General features: G+C 39.7%; 1 protein-coding gene across 1 annotated transcript in view; it reads right to left on the reverse strand.

The window, feature by feature from the left end:
* Nucleotides 1-193: 193 nt before the first annotated feature.
* LOC107689692 (AP-2 complex subunit alpha-1-like) overlaps nt 194-15,108 on the reverse strand; it is a 26,688-nt gene continuing 11,773 nt past the window's right edge. The window contains exons 4-19 of the mRNA XM_016487811.1: nt 12,327-12,456; nt 12,068-12,169; nt 10,611-10,870; nt 10,209-10,377; nt 9,944-10,081; nt 9,685-9,867; nt 9,465-9,562; nt 9,050-9,281; nt 8,772-8,960; nt 7,282-7,415; nt 6,845-6,907; nt 6,357-6,428; nt 4,870-4,954; nt 1,143-1,277; nt 941-952; nt 194-630 (exon numbers count right to left, since the gene is read on the reverse strand). Of these exons, the coding sequence (XP_016343297.1) occupies nt 553-630; nt 941-952; nt 1,143-1,277; nt 4,870-4,954; nt 6,357-6,428; nt 6,845-6,907; nt 7,282-7,415; nt 8,772-8,960; nt 9,050-9,281; nt 9,465-9,562; nt 9,685-9,867; nt 9,944-10,081; nt 10,209-10,377; nt 10,611-10,870; nt 12,068-12,169; nt 12,327-12,456 (2,080 nt within the window). The 3' untranslated portion in view covers nt 194-552. The remainder of the gene's footprint in view (nt 631-940; nt 953-1,142; nt 1,278-4,869; nt 4,955-6,356; nt 6,429-6,844; nt 6,908-7,281; nt 7,416-8,771; nt 8,961-9,049; nt 9,282-9,464; nt 9,563-9,684; nt 9,868-9,943; nt 10,082-10,208; nt 10,378-10,610; nt 10,871-12,067; nt 12,170-12,326; nt 12,457-15,108) is intronic.

Here is a 15,108-nt window from a genome sequence, read left to right on the forward strand (position 1 = left end):
TCTTTTATAGGGAATGTTCCAAAGAAACAGCTAATGTGCCGTTTTTCCGGTTGAAATTTTGCGGATAAAACAGGAGAGAGGGAAGACTTGCGCCACTTCCATCTTTTTGCTTTACTTTTCTCCCTCCACCCTCAACCCACAACACACACACATACATATATACACACACACACACACACACACACACACACACACACACACACACACACGCTGTCAACACAAGCACAGGAGTTGATCGTTGAACAGGCAGGACGGAGAACGGACTACCACCAAGATTCTTTCACACATGTACGAAAAAAAAAACACATGCACGCTTCCTTTCGCACCACACACAGGTAAACACCGATAAAAACAAGAAGGGCAGCGCTGATGATAATAATAGTAATAATAATCATTATCAGAAGGACAGTAATATGGCTGCCAGAGACTGACAGCTACTTTTTCCCTTATGCATGAATGCGTTTTGTAGATTCTTTATTCTGGGGTCTCTCAGGTGGAACGCTGGTCTGGTCTGGGTGTCGGTTCTAGATGGCGCTAGTCTCGGCTCACTTTCTAGAACTGTTCTGCCAGCAGCTCACAAAGACGCTTGGATACAGTGTCCTTACTGCTGCGCACGGTTAACCGGTACATCTGTGAGAGATAATAAAGAGCGTTACAAAATAGAAACAGACACACAAACAACTGAGAAAGACATCAATTGTGCAGACAGACGCTCATTCTGCTGTCCGAATGTGTGTCTGATCCTTACTGCCGATACAGAGACTAAATGTAAACTTGCACAATGGACAAAGGAAACTCCACAGATACAAAGAGAAGGATGCTGCTGTCACGTCAAATCAACTGGGTTTTACTACCAGACATGGAGTGAATCACAAGAGCAGGAGGGAGGGAGGATGGGAGGTGGTTTGAGTTGAAAGGGGTGGCAGGATGAATGCGTTACCTGCTCCCCAGACTTGAGTTGCATCAGCAGGCACAGAGACACACAGACAACAGTAAGATGCAATAAAACTGACTTGGAGAGAAGTCTGTACTCCATAGCAGCAGGGAGGGACTTTTGATGCTTTTGGCATTTCTTTGTTGTTTTCCTTTTCTTTTGATTGTGTAATATGGATACAAATCAGCATAAAACTGTCTGTTCATACCTGAGCTTGTGCGTTGGGCTCGAGTCTTAGCAGAGAACCCACTTGCTGGGCCTTGGTTTGGATCACACCAGCACACACAAAGTTCTCTGGGTTCGGATCCACATTCTCCAAGAGAGCCATGCCTAATCCCAGTAACTATGAAACATATGGGTGAAGGGAAAAGATGAAAGACAGACAGAAGATGAGAATCAAATTAAGTGGACTCGTCTGTAAATAAATTCTGCAGGAATGACATCACCCCTCTAAATTGAATGGCTATAACTGAAGTAACATTCTGCCATACTAATCTTACTATTCCTGCAGAGGGATGTTGCAATGTACCAGCATTAGTGATTACTGTGATTAAAAAATGAAATATCATGTTAATACTACACATGATAATATCGTAAATAATCTGGTTTAGTCCAGGTTATATTTGCAAAATTTCAAGTGATATGTTCACTTTTTTATAAAAGCATGAAACTTGGTACAATTGTACAGGTTAGGGCCCTGAACATTTTCAGAAATGGAGCCATCACAAAAACACCTTGTGGTGTTTGTTCATTTATCGTTACAAGCTCTCTCTCTGAGAGATCATTTAAAGGCACAATATGTAAGATTTTTTTATTAAAATATCCAAAAACCACTAGAACAGTGTTATATATTTTGCTGACTTGTGTACTTATATTATCCCAAATGTTTCAAAGAATGTTTAAATCCAGAGAAATAAGCAATTTTAACTAGTGACACGGAGCGTGTCCATAGTGTCATTGTGTCACCTGCCAATGACGTCATAACCCCTCGATTTCCAGTTTTGTTTTGTACAAAACATGGAAACACCAAAGACGCTTTAATATGTTGTGCGTTTTATTAGACAGGTGACGACCGCACAGAGTAGCATTATAACAGAACTTTCAAATGTATCTTGAAACAACTGCTAACTGGACACTCAATTAAACATCAAATGGGATCATGCCATGTGACAATTTTTTGACAATTTTGCATACTACTGTTTGAAAATGCCTATTGTTTTACTTGCTATTAAAGGGTGGGGTAAGCGATTTCTGGTAGCCAATGTTGACATTTGAAATCACCAAAACAAACACGCCCCTACCCCAAACCCTGCTTCATTCTATTACGTTAATAAATCTTTAATACATTAGCTCATCCATTAACATGATTTCTGGCCAAGTCCCATCGGATTGCTTCGGCTGTGGGGATGAAGACGACAACTCCCATGATTCCACACTCAGTCACTGCGTACCATGTAGTGCCATGGTCTCCTCTAATAAATTATTAAAAATAAGTACTGGAGCTGTGAACTAGTGATTAGCGCACATTCTCCAAATATATATATGAAGCTTATGCGGGGCATCTAACAGAAGTATCCACAATGTGCAAGCAGACACAGGGTATTGTTTTCCTGGACTAGAGATTTTGAGCGAGTGCCGACATACGGCTGACTCTGATCTTTTTTGCATTTAAATGTATTATTTGGTCACCATAATTAATGGTCATAACCGAGATTATAAGTCTGGGCTGTCTGCAGAACAGAATATAAGACAGCTTTTCCCAACATTAAATAATACATTTTCTATTCATATAGCCATTCAAAGGTTTTAAAGATTTTTTTAATGTTTCTGAAAGAAGTCTCATATGCTCACCTGCTCACCTTATTTTATCAAAATAAAGCAAAATATTACAATTTAAAATAACGGTTTTGTATTTTAATGTTTTAAAATGTAGTTTAAACTAGGGATGCATCGATACCATTTTTTCAGAACCGATCCAATCCCAAAAATTCTGAGTATCAGCCCATACTGATAACGATCCGATACTAGCAGTTTACTAGCACAATCTACTAAATATAGACAACTTCGTTATAAAGAAAAATATATAATCTCATATACAATCTAAATATTTAGTAAAAAAAAAAAAACATTTAGGGGAACAAATAAAAGTGAACAAGTGTAGGACTAAATCTGGTAAAATGTTACACATTGCTTTTTGTATTGCTGTAAAATACATTCATGAAAAACAAGTAAATATATTTATATAAATATATACTATAAAATTTCTTTTTAAAAAAGACATTTCTTTTAAATGTATAGCATAGTAATGTGGCAGCAACATGATAGATATAGGACAGAAAAAGAAAGGCTATTAATAATCTTTCATTGCGCCAAAGTATAATACGAAAGGCTCCAATACAGAGAGGTAGATCTGTGATCTAACAGACACCCGGTAGAAAGTAACATGCTTCAGAAACAGCACTAAACTCCAGCAAGATAAAGTCCTTTAATGCAAAACCAATGATCTTTATCTAGAGATCAAGCATAATAATAGGAACACTGAATAATCTTGGAGAGTTTCATCGTCTTGACTGTCGCAACCAAACGCGACATGCAGTTTGAATGCTGAATGGAGGACGACTGACAGCCGCAGCGGAGAGAAGAGTTTAGGTCAACTTGAATTTAACAATATTCATCTGTACCTTACATTAAACAATGGAACGTCTTCAGTACATTTGGAATAGAGTGCACGAAAACTTGGTGCTTTATAATGTTTTTGTGCCTTTCGTGGGGCTTAAAGCAGCACTATGTAACTTTTGGCGCTCTAGCGGTTAATAAACAGAACTGCACACATCCCGCGGAAGAACATTCCAACCGGAGCTACTTCTCTAAGTTTATGTCTATGGCGATTCACGCAGGTATGTGTTACTCCGCAGCGGTGATGACCCGACCAGGCTACAATAGTCCAAATATAAGTACTTATTATAAGTGTACCGTAGTGATTCGGAATAAGACAAAAACGCGGTTTGGAAGATGAATTCATGATGTACTCGCTCATTATATACATTTAGCAAATTTTGAACACAGAAAAAGTTACATAGTGCTGCTTTAACAATAACACAGAATGGTATATGACAATATCGGATTTGGATCGGTCTCGTCTGACTGATACCCGATCTGGCAGAAAATGGCAGTATCGGAGCCAACACCGATACGAAGTATCGGATCAGTGCATCCCTAGTTTAAACCTGTGACAGCATTTTCAACAGCCCTTACTCCAGTCTTCAGTGTCACTTGATCCTTCAGAAATCACTCAAATATAAGACAATTTCTTATTATCTCTGTTGAAAACATTCTTTGATGAATAGAAGGTACATAGAAGAACAGCATTTGAAATAGAAATCTTTTCTAACACTATAAATATCTTTCGATCACTTTTGATTACTATAATAAAAGTTTTTCTTTAAAAAAAAAAAAAATCTTACTGATCCACCCAGACCTTTAGTGTGTACTAGGGCTGCATGATAAATCGCATGCGATATTTAACGCGCATCTTACCAGTAAAGCCGGTTCTGTAATCAACGGTAAATCTCCATCATCTGCATGCTTTCACATTGAGCAGCATTAACTACACAGAGCCGTTGTTCACTGACGAGCTGCGCAAAACCACGTTCATATTCGCGCGATTTTTTGCGCAGCTCGTCAGTGAACAACGGCTCTGTGTAGTTAATGCTGCTCAATGTGAAAGCACGCAGGTGGAGATTTACCGCTGATTACAGAACCGGCTTTCTGACAAGATGCGCATTAAATATCGCATGCGATTTAGAGCCCCGCGCACATGACATGCAGGGGGGTGGGAAAGCCATTCACATCATGTCTTTTGGGCGCTCAGGTTCGTTATTTCAAATGTAGACACGCGGCAAGCAAACGCACTGCACACTTCTGCGCTGCATTACGGCTTTGACAAGGTTTTGTTTCGTCGTCCATGCCATAGGTGCAGATGTTTCTGCCGGTCGGTGCCCTAACGTGCACTTGTAATATCTGAGAGAGAGGGAGAGCATCCAGTTTTGTTGACATAAAACTGGACGAGCCGGCGCCGCTCTCTCGCACTCATATAGTGAGGGAAATTCACCTGCGATCCGAGCGGAGAGGTTAGGCCACTCACGGACTCAATATGCGCTCTGCAATAATAACGTGATCGATGCCTACAGTCCACGCCGATAGCTGTTCCGGGGCAGTTTTTTATCTCCATCTCCGTTTATCTCCATAAACATATATAGAGCAGTAGAGCTAATACAGTGGCTGGAAATCTGTTTATCCTTCGGTTCCTCATGCTTCCCCATCTTCATAGAGAACGCAGTTCATGGTTGCTCAGAGCACTTTGGAAAGAAGGTGGAAATGGCGCGGCCACGATTTCCATGCATTTTTTAGATGCTGGGAGCAGGGAAATCTATATAGAGCGCCTTATTGTAGTAATATATTGTAGTAAATTGTAGTATTGTATTGTAGTAAAATATCGATATTTGGTGCCAGATATCGATTCTCGTATCGCATGAAGAAGGACAACTATATATCACCATATCGATATATTGTCCCACCCCAACTGTCAAGGTCCAGAAAAGTATGAAAGACATCGTCAGAATAGTCCATCTGCCATCAGTGGTTCAACCGTAACGGAGAGTATCCACTGAACATAAACTGCGTATACTGTTCTACTTGTCTGTGTCAGCCACACCACACAGATACATTTTCTGTGTATTTACGCTTTGATTTGAACGAAAACAGCGCATCCGTGCAGCGCGGCTTACACAGAATAGCGTACGCTGCTTGCGTTCAGTGCATATTCTCTAAAATGGCGCTACGGTGATGCGGAGAGACACAGAAGAGACAAATTGTTGAATAAAGTTGTTATTTTTGTTTTCTTCGCATACAAATATAGTATTCTCGTCGTCAACTTCATACAGTTAAACCACTGATGGTAGATGGACTATTCTGACGATGTCTTTCATACTTTTCTGGACCTTGACAGTGTAATTTACTAGGCAGTGAATGGGACAGCCACAAGCCTCCCGGTTTTCATCCAAAATATCTTAAATTGTGTTCCGAAGACGAACAAAGCTTTTACAGGTTTGGAACGACATGGGGGTAAGTGATTAATGACAAAATGTTCATTTTGGGGTGGAGTAACCCTTTAAAAAATATATATAAACACAAAAAAATATTGACTAGCAGTTCCCAAACTACATGCTTAAGATTAACAGGAAAATTTAAAATGTAAAAAAAAACAAAAAAAAACAAACATTTGTCTGTGGTTATTTTTAACTACATTTTGCATTCTGTCTTCCAATACAACAGAAGAAGAAATAAAACGCGAAGGCTGTGGGTTGTTTGTGATGGTTGGGTGACTGAATGGAGGGAGTGAAGTGGGCGAGTGAGCTCTTACTTGTTGAGTAGTTCGTTTGACTCAGGCAGAGGAGTAGCAGGATCTTCAGAGACCACAGAAGGGGGAGTAGAGCTGAGAGCCCAAAAGCGAAGGATGCAGAGAGAGGAGAGCGGCCCCAGGAGATGAAAAGAGGGGTGAGAAGTGTTAAGTGTGAAAAGGCACAGATGGTTAAAACAGATTAAAGATGTTAGAAAGTGGTGAGCCAGTAAAAAGTGCAGAGTGAAGCCAAAGTAGGTAGGAAGAAAGAGGAGAGAAAAAGACAAAGGCAGAGGTTAGTACCGGCATTACATCTGCGGCCAGTAAAATGTTAGCAATTCATATTAACTACACACAGCACACAAATACTCCACAGACACAAACAGAAAAGAACACATTTACACAACAACATCTATAAATAATCAAAAAGTTAAGTGTTTATATATGACTATTGACTGTCAATAAGTTTTGCTGTAACATATTGACACTGTAGTCTACCACTGGCCCCTTACTCAGAGTCACCAGGACCCTCAGCCAATAGGGAGTCAGAGCTTTCAGTGGGGGGTTCCAGATCTCTGCCGTCGTCCAATGAAAAGCAAGGACGTGAGACGCACATCCGTTCACGCATACACACAAACGTGCGCGCACACACACCAAAATGAGGGAGATGGAAAAGGGAGGGAAAGAGAAAGAGAAAAAAGAAGCAAGAAAAGAGAAAGACAGTCACATACGCAGCAAGATAAAGGACACAAGATTACACAACACAAAAAGAGGAAGACCAGAAGAACGAGTGATAGAAAGTGAAACGACAGAAGAGCAGAAAGCTTGACGGACATATATATACACAAGTCCTGAACATGTTAAAATATTAGTGCACTTCACTTCAGTTAAAGCAATAAATGCACAACGGACTGAAAACAGGATGCTTATGAACTGGATCCTTATTTACCTCAGGAAGCCATCATCATTGACGCCAGCCTCTGAGAAAACATCAACCAATAAGCTGCCTGTGCTGGGAGCGGCGGCGGTAACAGGGGGACCCGTGCGGAGCCCCAGCAGATCAGCAGACGGGGACGGAGTGGACTAAAAGAAAAAGAGTGTTCATACATTGGGTTTTGGTTTAATAAAGACATGCTGAAGAGATGAACGTCTAATTAGAAATTATTTGAATCAGGATATGTGCAGTGGGTGGGTGTTTTCTTAGGGATTGTTCTGTATTTGCTGACTCCCTTCCCTGTACAATGCAAACATGTGTGCATGGCTGCAACGGCTGAAGTCTGCCACGTATTAGTCTCAGCCTCAGCCCACAGACTGCGCTCAGTACATGCACTGACCATCTGATGCATATTGCCCACAAAAATTATTGAGAGCTGCTTGCTGCAGTTCCAATCTGATGAGCCAGTCTGACCAGAAATAAAGTCATACCTACAAGGTACTGGGTTGATAAAATGAGAACTTATGAGGAAAAACTTTTATTTGGCAATGTTTGCCACACTAGAGGAAAAATAGAAACAAATAGAACCATATATTGTGCTTTGTTTTTTTTGAGTAATGTCTGTGCTTATTCTATAGGAGTGGGCAGAAATTTTGATCATGCCGGTCTATTGTTGTGCTATCAGCTATTACAGATAAACTTGATCCTAAAAAGCATGGAAAAAACAAAACTAAATGTGATCGATCACTTTTGAAGGGATGGTTCACCCAAAAAAGAAAATTCTGTCATCATTTTTGCTACTAGCAACTGTTTAGTTACCGACTTAATTGAGAATATCTTCTTTTGTGTTCAACAGGAGAAAGAAATTCATACAGGTTTGGAACAACACAAGGTTGAGTAAATGACAAATCTTTAGATGAACTATCCCTTTAATATCAGACAGACCTTTTTTGTCTTAAGTGTGTGGTTCTTGACAAGCATAAGCTGCGAAGTGGACCAGACCCAATACTTTTGGCAAAAGGCTTGCTATACTCTACCAATCAAAAGTTTGGGGTCAGTAAGATTTTTTAATGTTTGGTGAGAACAAGAAGTCTGTTATGCTAACCAAGGCTGCATTCATTTGATCATAAATGCAGTCAAAACCAGTATTATTGTGAAATATTACAATTTAAAATAACTTTTCTATTTTGATATATTTTAAAACATATCTCATCCCTGTGATGGAAAAGCTGAATAATTCAGTCTTCAGTGTCACATGATCCTTCAGAAATCATTCTAATATGCTGATTTGCTGATAATTTTTTTCAGGATTCTTCAATGAATAGAAATTTCACAGGAAGAGCATTGATTTGAAAGAGAACTCTTTTGTAAAATTATAAATTGTCAATTGTGATCAATTTAATGCATTCTTGCGTCCAATGCCACCCTGACCCCCAACATTTTAACTGTAGCGCAGATATAGAAATTTTAAAGCAGTGTTTTCCATATTTGTTTGTGTCTCTCACAGCATTAGATGCAGCAATGGCAGAGCTGTCTCCTCCTCTTTCTCCCCCTCCATTGAGTTCTCCTCCCTCTCTCTTTCCCTCCTCTAGCTCATTCACAGACACGGCTCCTGGTCCTTTCTTCTTTTTCAGCTTGGCCAGGATGGACGACTCTCTCTCTGGGAATGGAGGCATCTCCTCAAGAACTGTGGCCTACAGTTACACACAGTGACACAGATGATTATACAAATAAATGGTGAGACACAAATCAACAAAGTGTGTGAAAAAGAGTGTGATCTCACCAGGACATCGGTGCTGGCGATGGAGGACAGTTTGAGATACTCCACAGCTCTCTGCTGCAGTTCAACATCACTGTTCCTGATCTGGCTGTCGGAGCGCAGCACTTCCTGAATGGTGCTCTTTGTCTCCGGGAACAGATTAATGAACTTAATATAGGCAGAAAGCAGAAGGGCGCGCGTGGGGACTGAACACAGGTGAAATTTAGAGTGGAGCAGGTTAAACTGAACCAAAGGACTAGTGAGATGGAAGAACAGAGGTGGGATGAATGGGAACAGTTTGATGAATTTCAGATTTATAGAAAAGATGAAGGAAATAGAAAGTAAAAAAAGAAAAGAAAAAGAGGACATCATTAGTATAGCAGCAAGATAAAAATCTGTGATGTCAGAAAACACCGATATGAGTGGCTAAATAACTCACCTGGAACGAGGATCACCAGCAATAAGGTTACCAAACTCTCCCAGGATGTAGCCTCCAACCTTTACCATGTTCTCATGACAAGCTGGAGCCTGCAAAGCCTGTGAAAAATAAAAAAAAATTAAAAAGGAGAGCAGGAAACATGAAGTGTCATAATGATGGTGGAAATCAATTTTCTGAATGTGTACAAGAAGTGACAATTTGAACACCTGGTGTCATTTACCTCAAAGACTGTCTTGGCTGCATATCCCTGCACATCGTCACGATTGATGACGATCTGGATGACGCGGTACCACACTTCCTCACTGACGTAATCCCCAGCAATGCGGATTAGGTTCAGAATGGTATCCACATACCAGGAGTAGTCTACTGCATATTTCTCTGCCAGGATGGCCACCTTCAGTACCTACAGACACAGTAGTCACACATTAAAACAATGACCTGTGACTGAAGAGACACGGAAGAGATGAAAAGAGACGCACCATTTCTTCTCTGATGGAGTAGTCGGCTGTCTCCAGGTAACTCAGCATCTCTGCGACAATCTGCTTGGCATTGCTGCGGTCACACATGGCATAGAGGAGGTCAGCAGCTCTCTGACGCACACTGACATCCCTCTCAGTCTGCCAGCAGAATAAATAGAATTAAATTGTTATAAACAGTGTCCATGAATAATAAAGAGTGAATCTGCCATAAAAAAAAATAAAAGACAGATCTTGTTTCGTAAGAATACAGAATCTATCCATTTACCTTCAGGGCATTGATGACTGTCTCTATGTGCGTTTTAACTGCCTCATGGGAAAACTCAGAGCTGGCAAGGGTGCACATGCTTTCCAGGGCCAAGTAGCGCAGGTTGGTCTCTCTATGCTGTAAGAACTGGCCCAGCTGGTTACATGCCCGCACAAGAAGATTCGGCTCACTGTTGAGAATCGGGCCATGAAGAGAGATTAAATACAACAGATAAATTCTAAATACAAATAAAACCATCAAAACATCATATCAGATCATTTAAACAAAGCAATTAATAAAAAAACACAAGCGCAATACATTTTTATATAAATCACTCGTGAACCCATACGTACAAAAATTATTCCTAAAATTAGCTGTGCGTTTTTAGTTGTTTGTAAAAAGAGAAATGGAGACAACTTGCACCTGTCATAGTGGATGATGAGAGAAATGGCTTCAAACAGGATGGCATTCTTGGCATTGGAGTGCTGAACCTTCTTGGATTTGGGTGGCTCTTGGGCTTTGTTGAGGATAGTTTCCAGACACTCTACCAGCCGTCCCTTAACGGCACCATCCTCAGGCGGTGGGTAGCACTGCAGAAGTCGCAGCAGCTTGCAGGACAACCACGGAGCAGGAACGAAGTAGTAGGTGTAGTCCTGCAGGTCAGTGGAGGCTGAAGACACAATCTGAGAATGGAAAAAAACATGAATGAATAAAAGATTAGCACACATGAATTTGGGGCTGCAAAAAACTGAACATTTCATAAAATTATTGTCAAGTGTTTTTTTAGTGACAAAATATGGCAAATAAAGAAAAAAAAAACTACTATGAAAAGACCAACAACAGATTTTTGCTGAGTACAAAAAAATGGTAATGCAATGCATTATAAAGAAATGTTAACCCAACCAATTTTAAATATTAATTTATGAAATATTTGTATTGTTATTTGCTATTCTTTTTACATTGAATGAACATTTTACATTTAAGTTAAATACACATCAAGGATCCATTTATTTGATCAAAAATATAGTAAAACAGTAATATTGTGAAATATTATTACCATTTAAAAACTTGTTTTCTATTTTAATATAGTTTTAAATGTAATCTATTCTAGTGGTATACCGGTTCATACTGAATAACGGTGTTAATTTTTATTATGATATGAATTTTTAAAATACCGCAATACCGGTGTATGTTGCTTAAACAATGTTCGGAACGCGACACTGTTTGAAAGGGGTCCCTTTTCACTGTTGCACTGTGGTGAGGGAACAGCTGTATGTGTTACTTACTAAGAGTGAAAGTTCCGAAACTGAAGCTGTAAAACTAATAGAACGTGATGACACAGAAGAACTCATCCACAATATCCACATTGACCGCCACAAATATCCACTGCCCCCTGCCATCAGCTCCCGCGTCTCATACACACGAGCGCGACTTTAGCACTAGATTTAGCAACTTTCAGACCCTTTTAGCGCCTTTTTCCCATAGAATATTCATACTGACAAACCTAGCGACTTTTTTGGATAAACCTTACCGGTCATGCATGAAAAAAAAATACCATCATGTACCGTGAAACCGGTATGATTTTGAAAAATACCGTGATATAAATTTTTGGTCATACCGCCCAGCACTAATCTATTCCTGTGCCTGTCGTTACTCCAGTCTTCAGTGTCACATGATCCTTCAGAAATCAGTCTAATATGCTGATTTACTGCTCAAGAAATATTTCTTATCAACTTTGTTGAACAGAAAGTTGCATGCATAAATTCATTCATAAAAAGCATTCTCATCAATCTCACAAACCCCCAAAAGATTGCAGCCTATTCAGGAAACTCTGGTCTATAGGCTCATATAAACACGTGTGCATGCGCACACATACTCACCCTGCTGAGTCGTGACACAGCAAGCGATACACAGGTCTTGAACTCATCAGGGTTCTTCTGGCTGAGACAGGTGATCAGGGAGATCGCAGCAGTGACCACACCCTGAAAAACAGAACAGAATCAGAAATCAGAAAGAAGCCTTTTAAAATGCAATAACCACAAAAAAAATGGTTGATCTATAAATGTGTACATTTTACATACATCAACAGATATGTGTGTGAACATCATGAGGTTGTGGTTTCCTATGTGCTAGACTTACCATGTGCTGGTCATTGAGCAGGTGCACCACTCTAGAGGTCCATTCTCCCATGAGCACCAGGTCTGGGGAGGTCTTATACAAACGGAGGAGACAGAGAGCAGCTGACTGTTTCACACTGTCCATCGTGTCCCTGCCATTAGAATAGGAACTACATTAGTTATCTATAGCAACATTTGTCTGGCAAGACACTGCGTGTGAATAAGATCTTAACTAATAGATATCACCATACTTTCCCCAGCTGATTAATCACAGTAAAAATTGGATAAAGACAGGTTCAAAATTTTCATTTCACTGACATAAAAGCTTTTACAGAAGGGATTTTAGATATATTTTTTATCCCTCCATGAATGAGAAAACACTGTCAACAACCAGAAAAAAATAAATTTACACCATAGTTTTAGGAATAAAATATGTGTGTGTGTGTTAGGCTTGCCGCGATAGACGGTGCTGACGGTGATACCAGTGTTAAGCCGCAACACTGATTACGTCACTTGCCCACCGCTGCACTGACCCCCACCGTCGTTTTGATTTTTTGTAGAAATAAAAATAGTTCAGTTCAGTAAAAGAACAGACACTACAATTAAAAACTGAACGCGGCTGCTCAATGCAGCGTGCCGAACGACAGTCGCATCACAGATCAGATTTCATTTTGAAGGAAATCTAGGAAAAGAGGGAACGCCCCCGCGGTGACACCGGTATTACCGGTGTTGTCACACGTCGATTAACCAGTGGGAAAATTTCCTCACCGTCACAATCCTAGTGTGTGTGTGTGTATGGCAAAAATCATAATCACGATTATTTTGGTCAATATTGTAATCACGATTATTTAACACGATTATGAGTGGGTCATATGACCAAAACTTTATATAAGTGATTAATTTAAAGATAGCAATATATATCAAATATACATTTTCAGTAAATAAGGTTGCTGTGACATCTACATTTTAGATACCAGTGAAATTTCACAATTCTCAATAACACAGCAGAATACTAGGGTAACTTATATAAGTAAAAAAATAATAAAATATAACAATCCTCAAAAAGTATTGAAAAATAAACTCAGTAATACAACAAAAACAAAAAGCAAAGGTCAAATACAATAGAAAAAAGATACAAATGAAACAAACAGTGCTTTAAGTTTAAAGTATTCAGCTAACAGCCTACTACAGAAACTGAATAATCAAATATAAAATAAAACAGCACTGTCTTCACTGTAAGAATTAAACTTGCTTTGTGTCTTATTAAAGCTACAAAAGTCCTTCAGTCAAGAACCAGTCATTTTCTCTTTGTATTTTGTGACACATTTTTGTGTGTATTTGACCATTTAGGAACGCACCTTAAGTTAAAAATTCACTTTACTTGTCTGTTTTGTTCCGTGTCAGAGGGCATGCACAGAACAGTGCAAGTTCTCTTTCGTGCTTTTAAAAACACAAATAAATCAAGCACGTCCCATTTTGCGAAAGTCACATTACATGATTTTACTGATTTGCATGTGAAATTGGGCTTTTATGGAGAGTGAAACTGCACCGCTGGAAAGGGGTGGAACAGGGCACAATAATCTTTTTATCTTGATTATTGTATTTTCATAATCGTTGGAAGCCGAAATTGAAATCGAAACTGTATTTCGATTAATTGCACGGCTCTAATGTGTGTGTGTGTGTGTGTGTGTGTGTGTGTATATTAATTAAACAATTAAATGTGTATTTTGGATGTTTTATTTCCACTAGTTTAAAAGAAAACCTGTTATGGAAGCAACATAGGACAAATGGTAACACTTTATTTTATGGACCAATTCTCACTATTAAAGGTGGGGTAAGCGATTTCTGGTAGCCAATGTTGATGTCTGAAATCACAAAAACAATCACCCTACCCCAAAAGGGTCTCGCCCCTATTTTGATAGCTCCGCCCCACACATACGTACGCAACCCAGGCAACGATTAGTTCTGTGAAACAAAGCAAAACCAATGTTACACCGTGTCTACACCGGACGCGAGTGGCGCGGCGTGACAAAATACTGTAGAACTCATTAGAATCAGTGATGCTGTCTACACCATAGATATATATACATATCTATGGTCTACACTGGATGCGGCGCGGCACAACACGACAAATCCCCGACAGAAAACTGCTGCTGCGTTCTATTCATGACGTATTGACACACATTTCAAATGATTTTCAACGGTCGCTTTGTCGCTTTCAGTGTACTAGACAGACTTTAGCTGTTGCGGCGCAGACACGGTGTTACTCACTTTTGTTGGTACCTGCTTTTGTTCCGCAGACGTTTTCCTCTTTTGTTTTTTTATCCGCATTCTCTATCTTTCTGTCGCTCGGCTAATATCCGTCCTGTGCACTGAGCGCTCTCTCCTCCACATCACGAGTAGACATGCCCCTTACTGCTGATTGGCTACAAGTTTGTTTTGCTAGTCGGCCCGAATCAGTTTTCTAAAGCGTTTTTGAAAAATCGCTTACCCCACCTTTAACTAGTTGCTTATTAGCATGCATATTACTATCATATTCGCTGTTTATTAGTACCTATTACGCACATATTAATGCCTTATTCTGCATGACCGTATTTTAGATCCCTTAATCCACCCCTAAACTTAAAGGAACACTCCACTATTTTTGAAAATAGGCTCGTTTTCCAACTCCCCTAGAGTTAAACAGTTGAGTTTTACCGTTTTCGAATCCATTCAGCCGATCTCCGGGTCTGGCGGTAGCACTTTTAGCTGTAGCTTAGCATAGATCATTGAATCTGATTAGACCGTTAGCATCTCGCTCAAAA

The sequence above is a fragment of the Sinocyclocheilus anshuiensis genome, unplaced genomic scaffold, assembly GCF_001515605.1.
Source record: "Sinocyclocheilus anshuiensis isolate Anshui unplaced genomic scaffold, SAMN03320099.WGS_v1.1 scaffold813, whole genome shotgun sequence".
NCBI lineage: Eukaryota > Metazoa > Chordata > Actinopteri > Cypriniformes > Cyprinidae > Sinocyclocheilus > Sinocyclocheilus anshuiensis.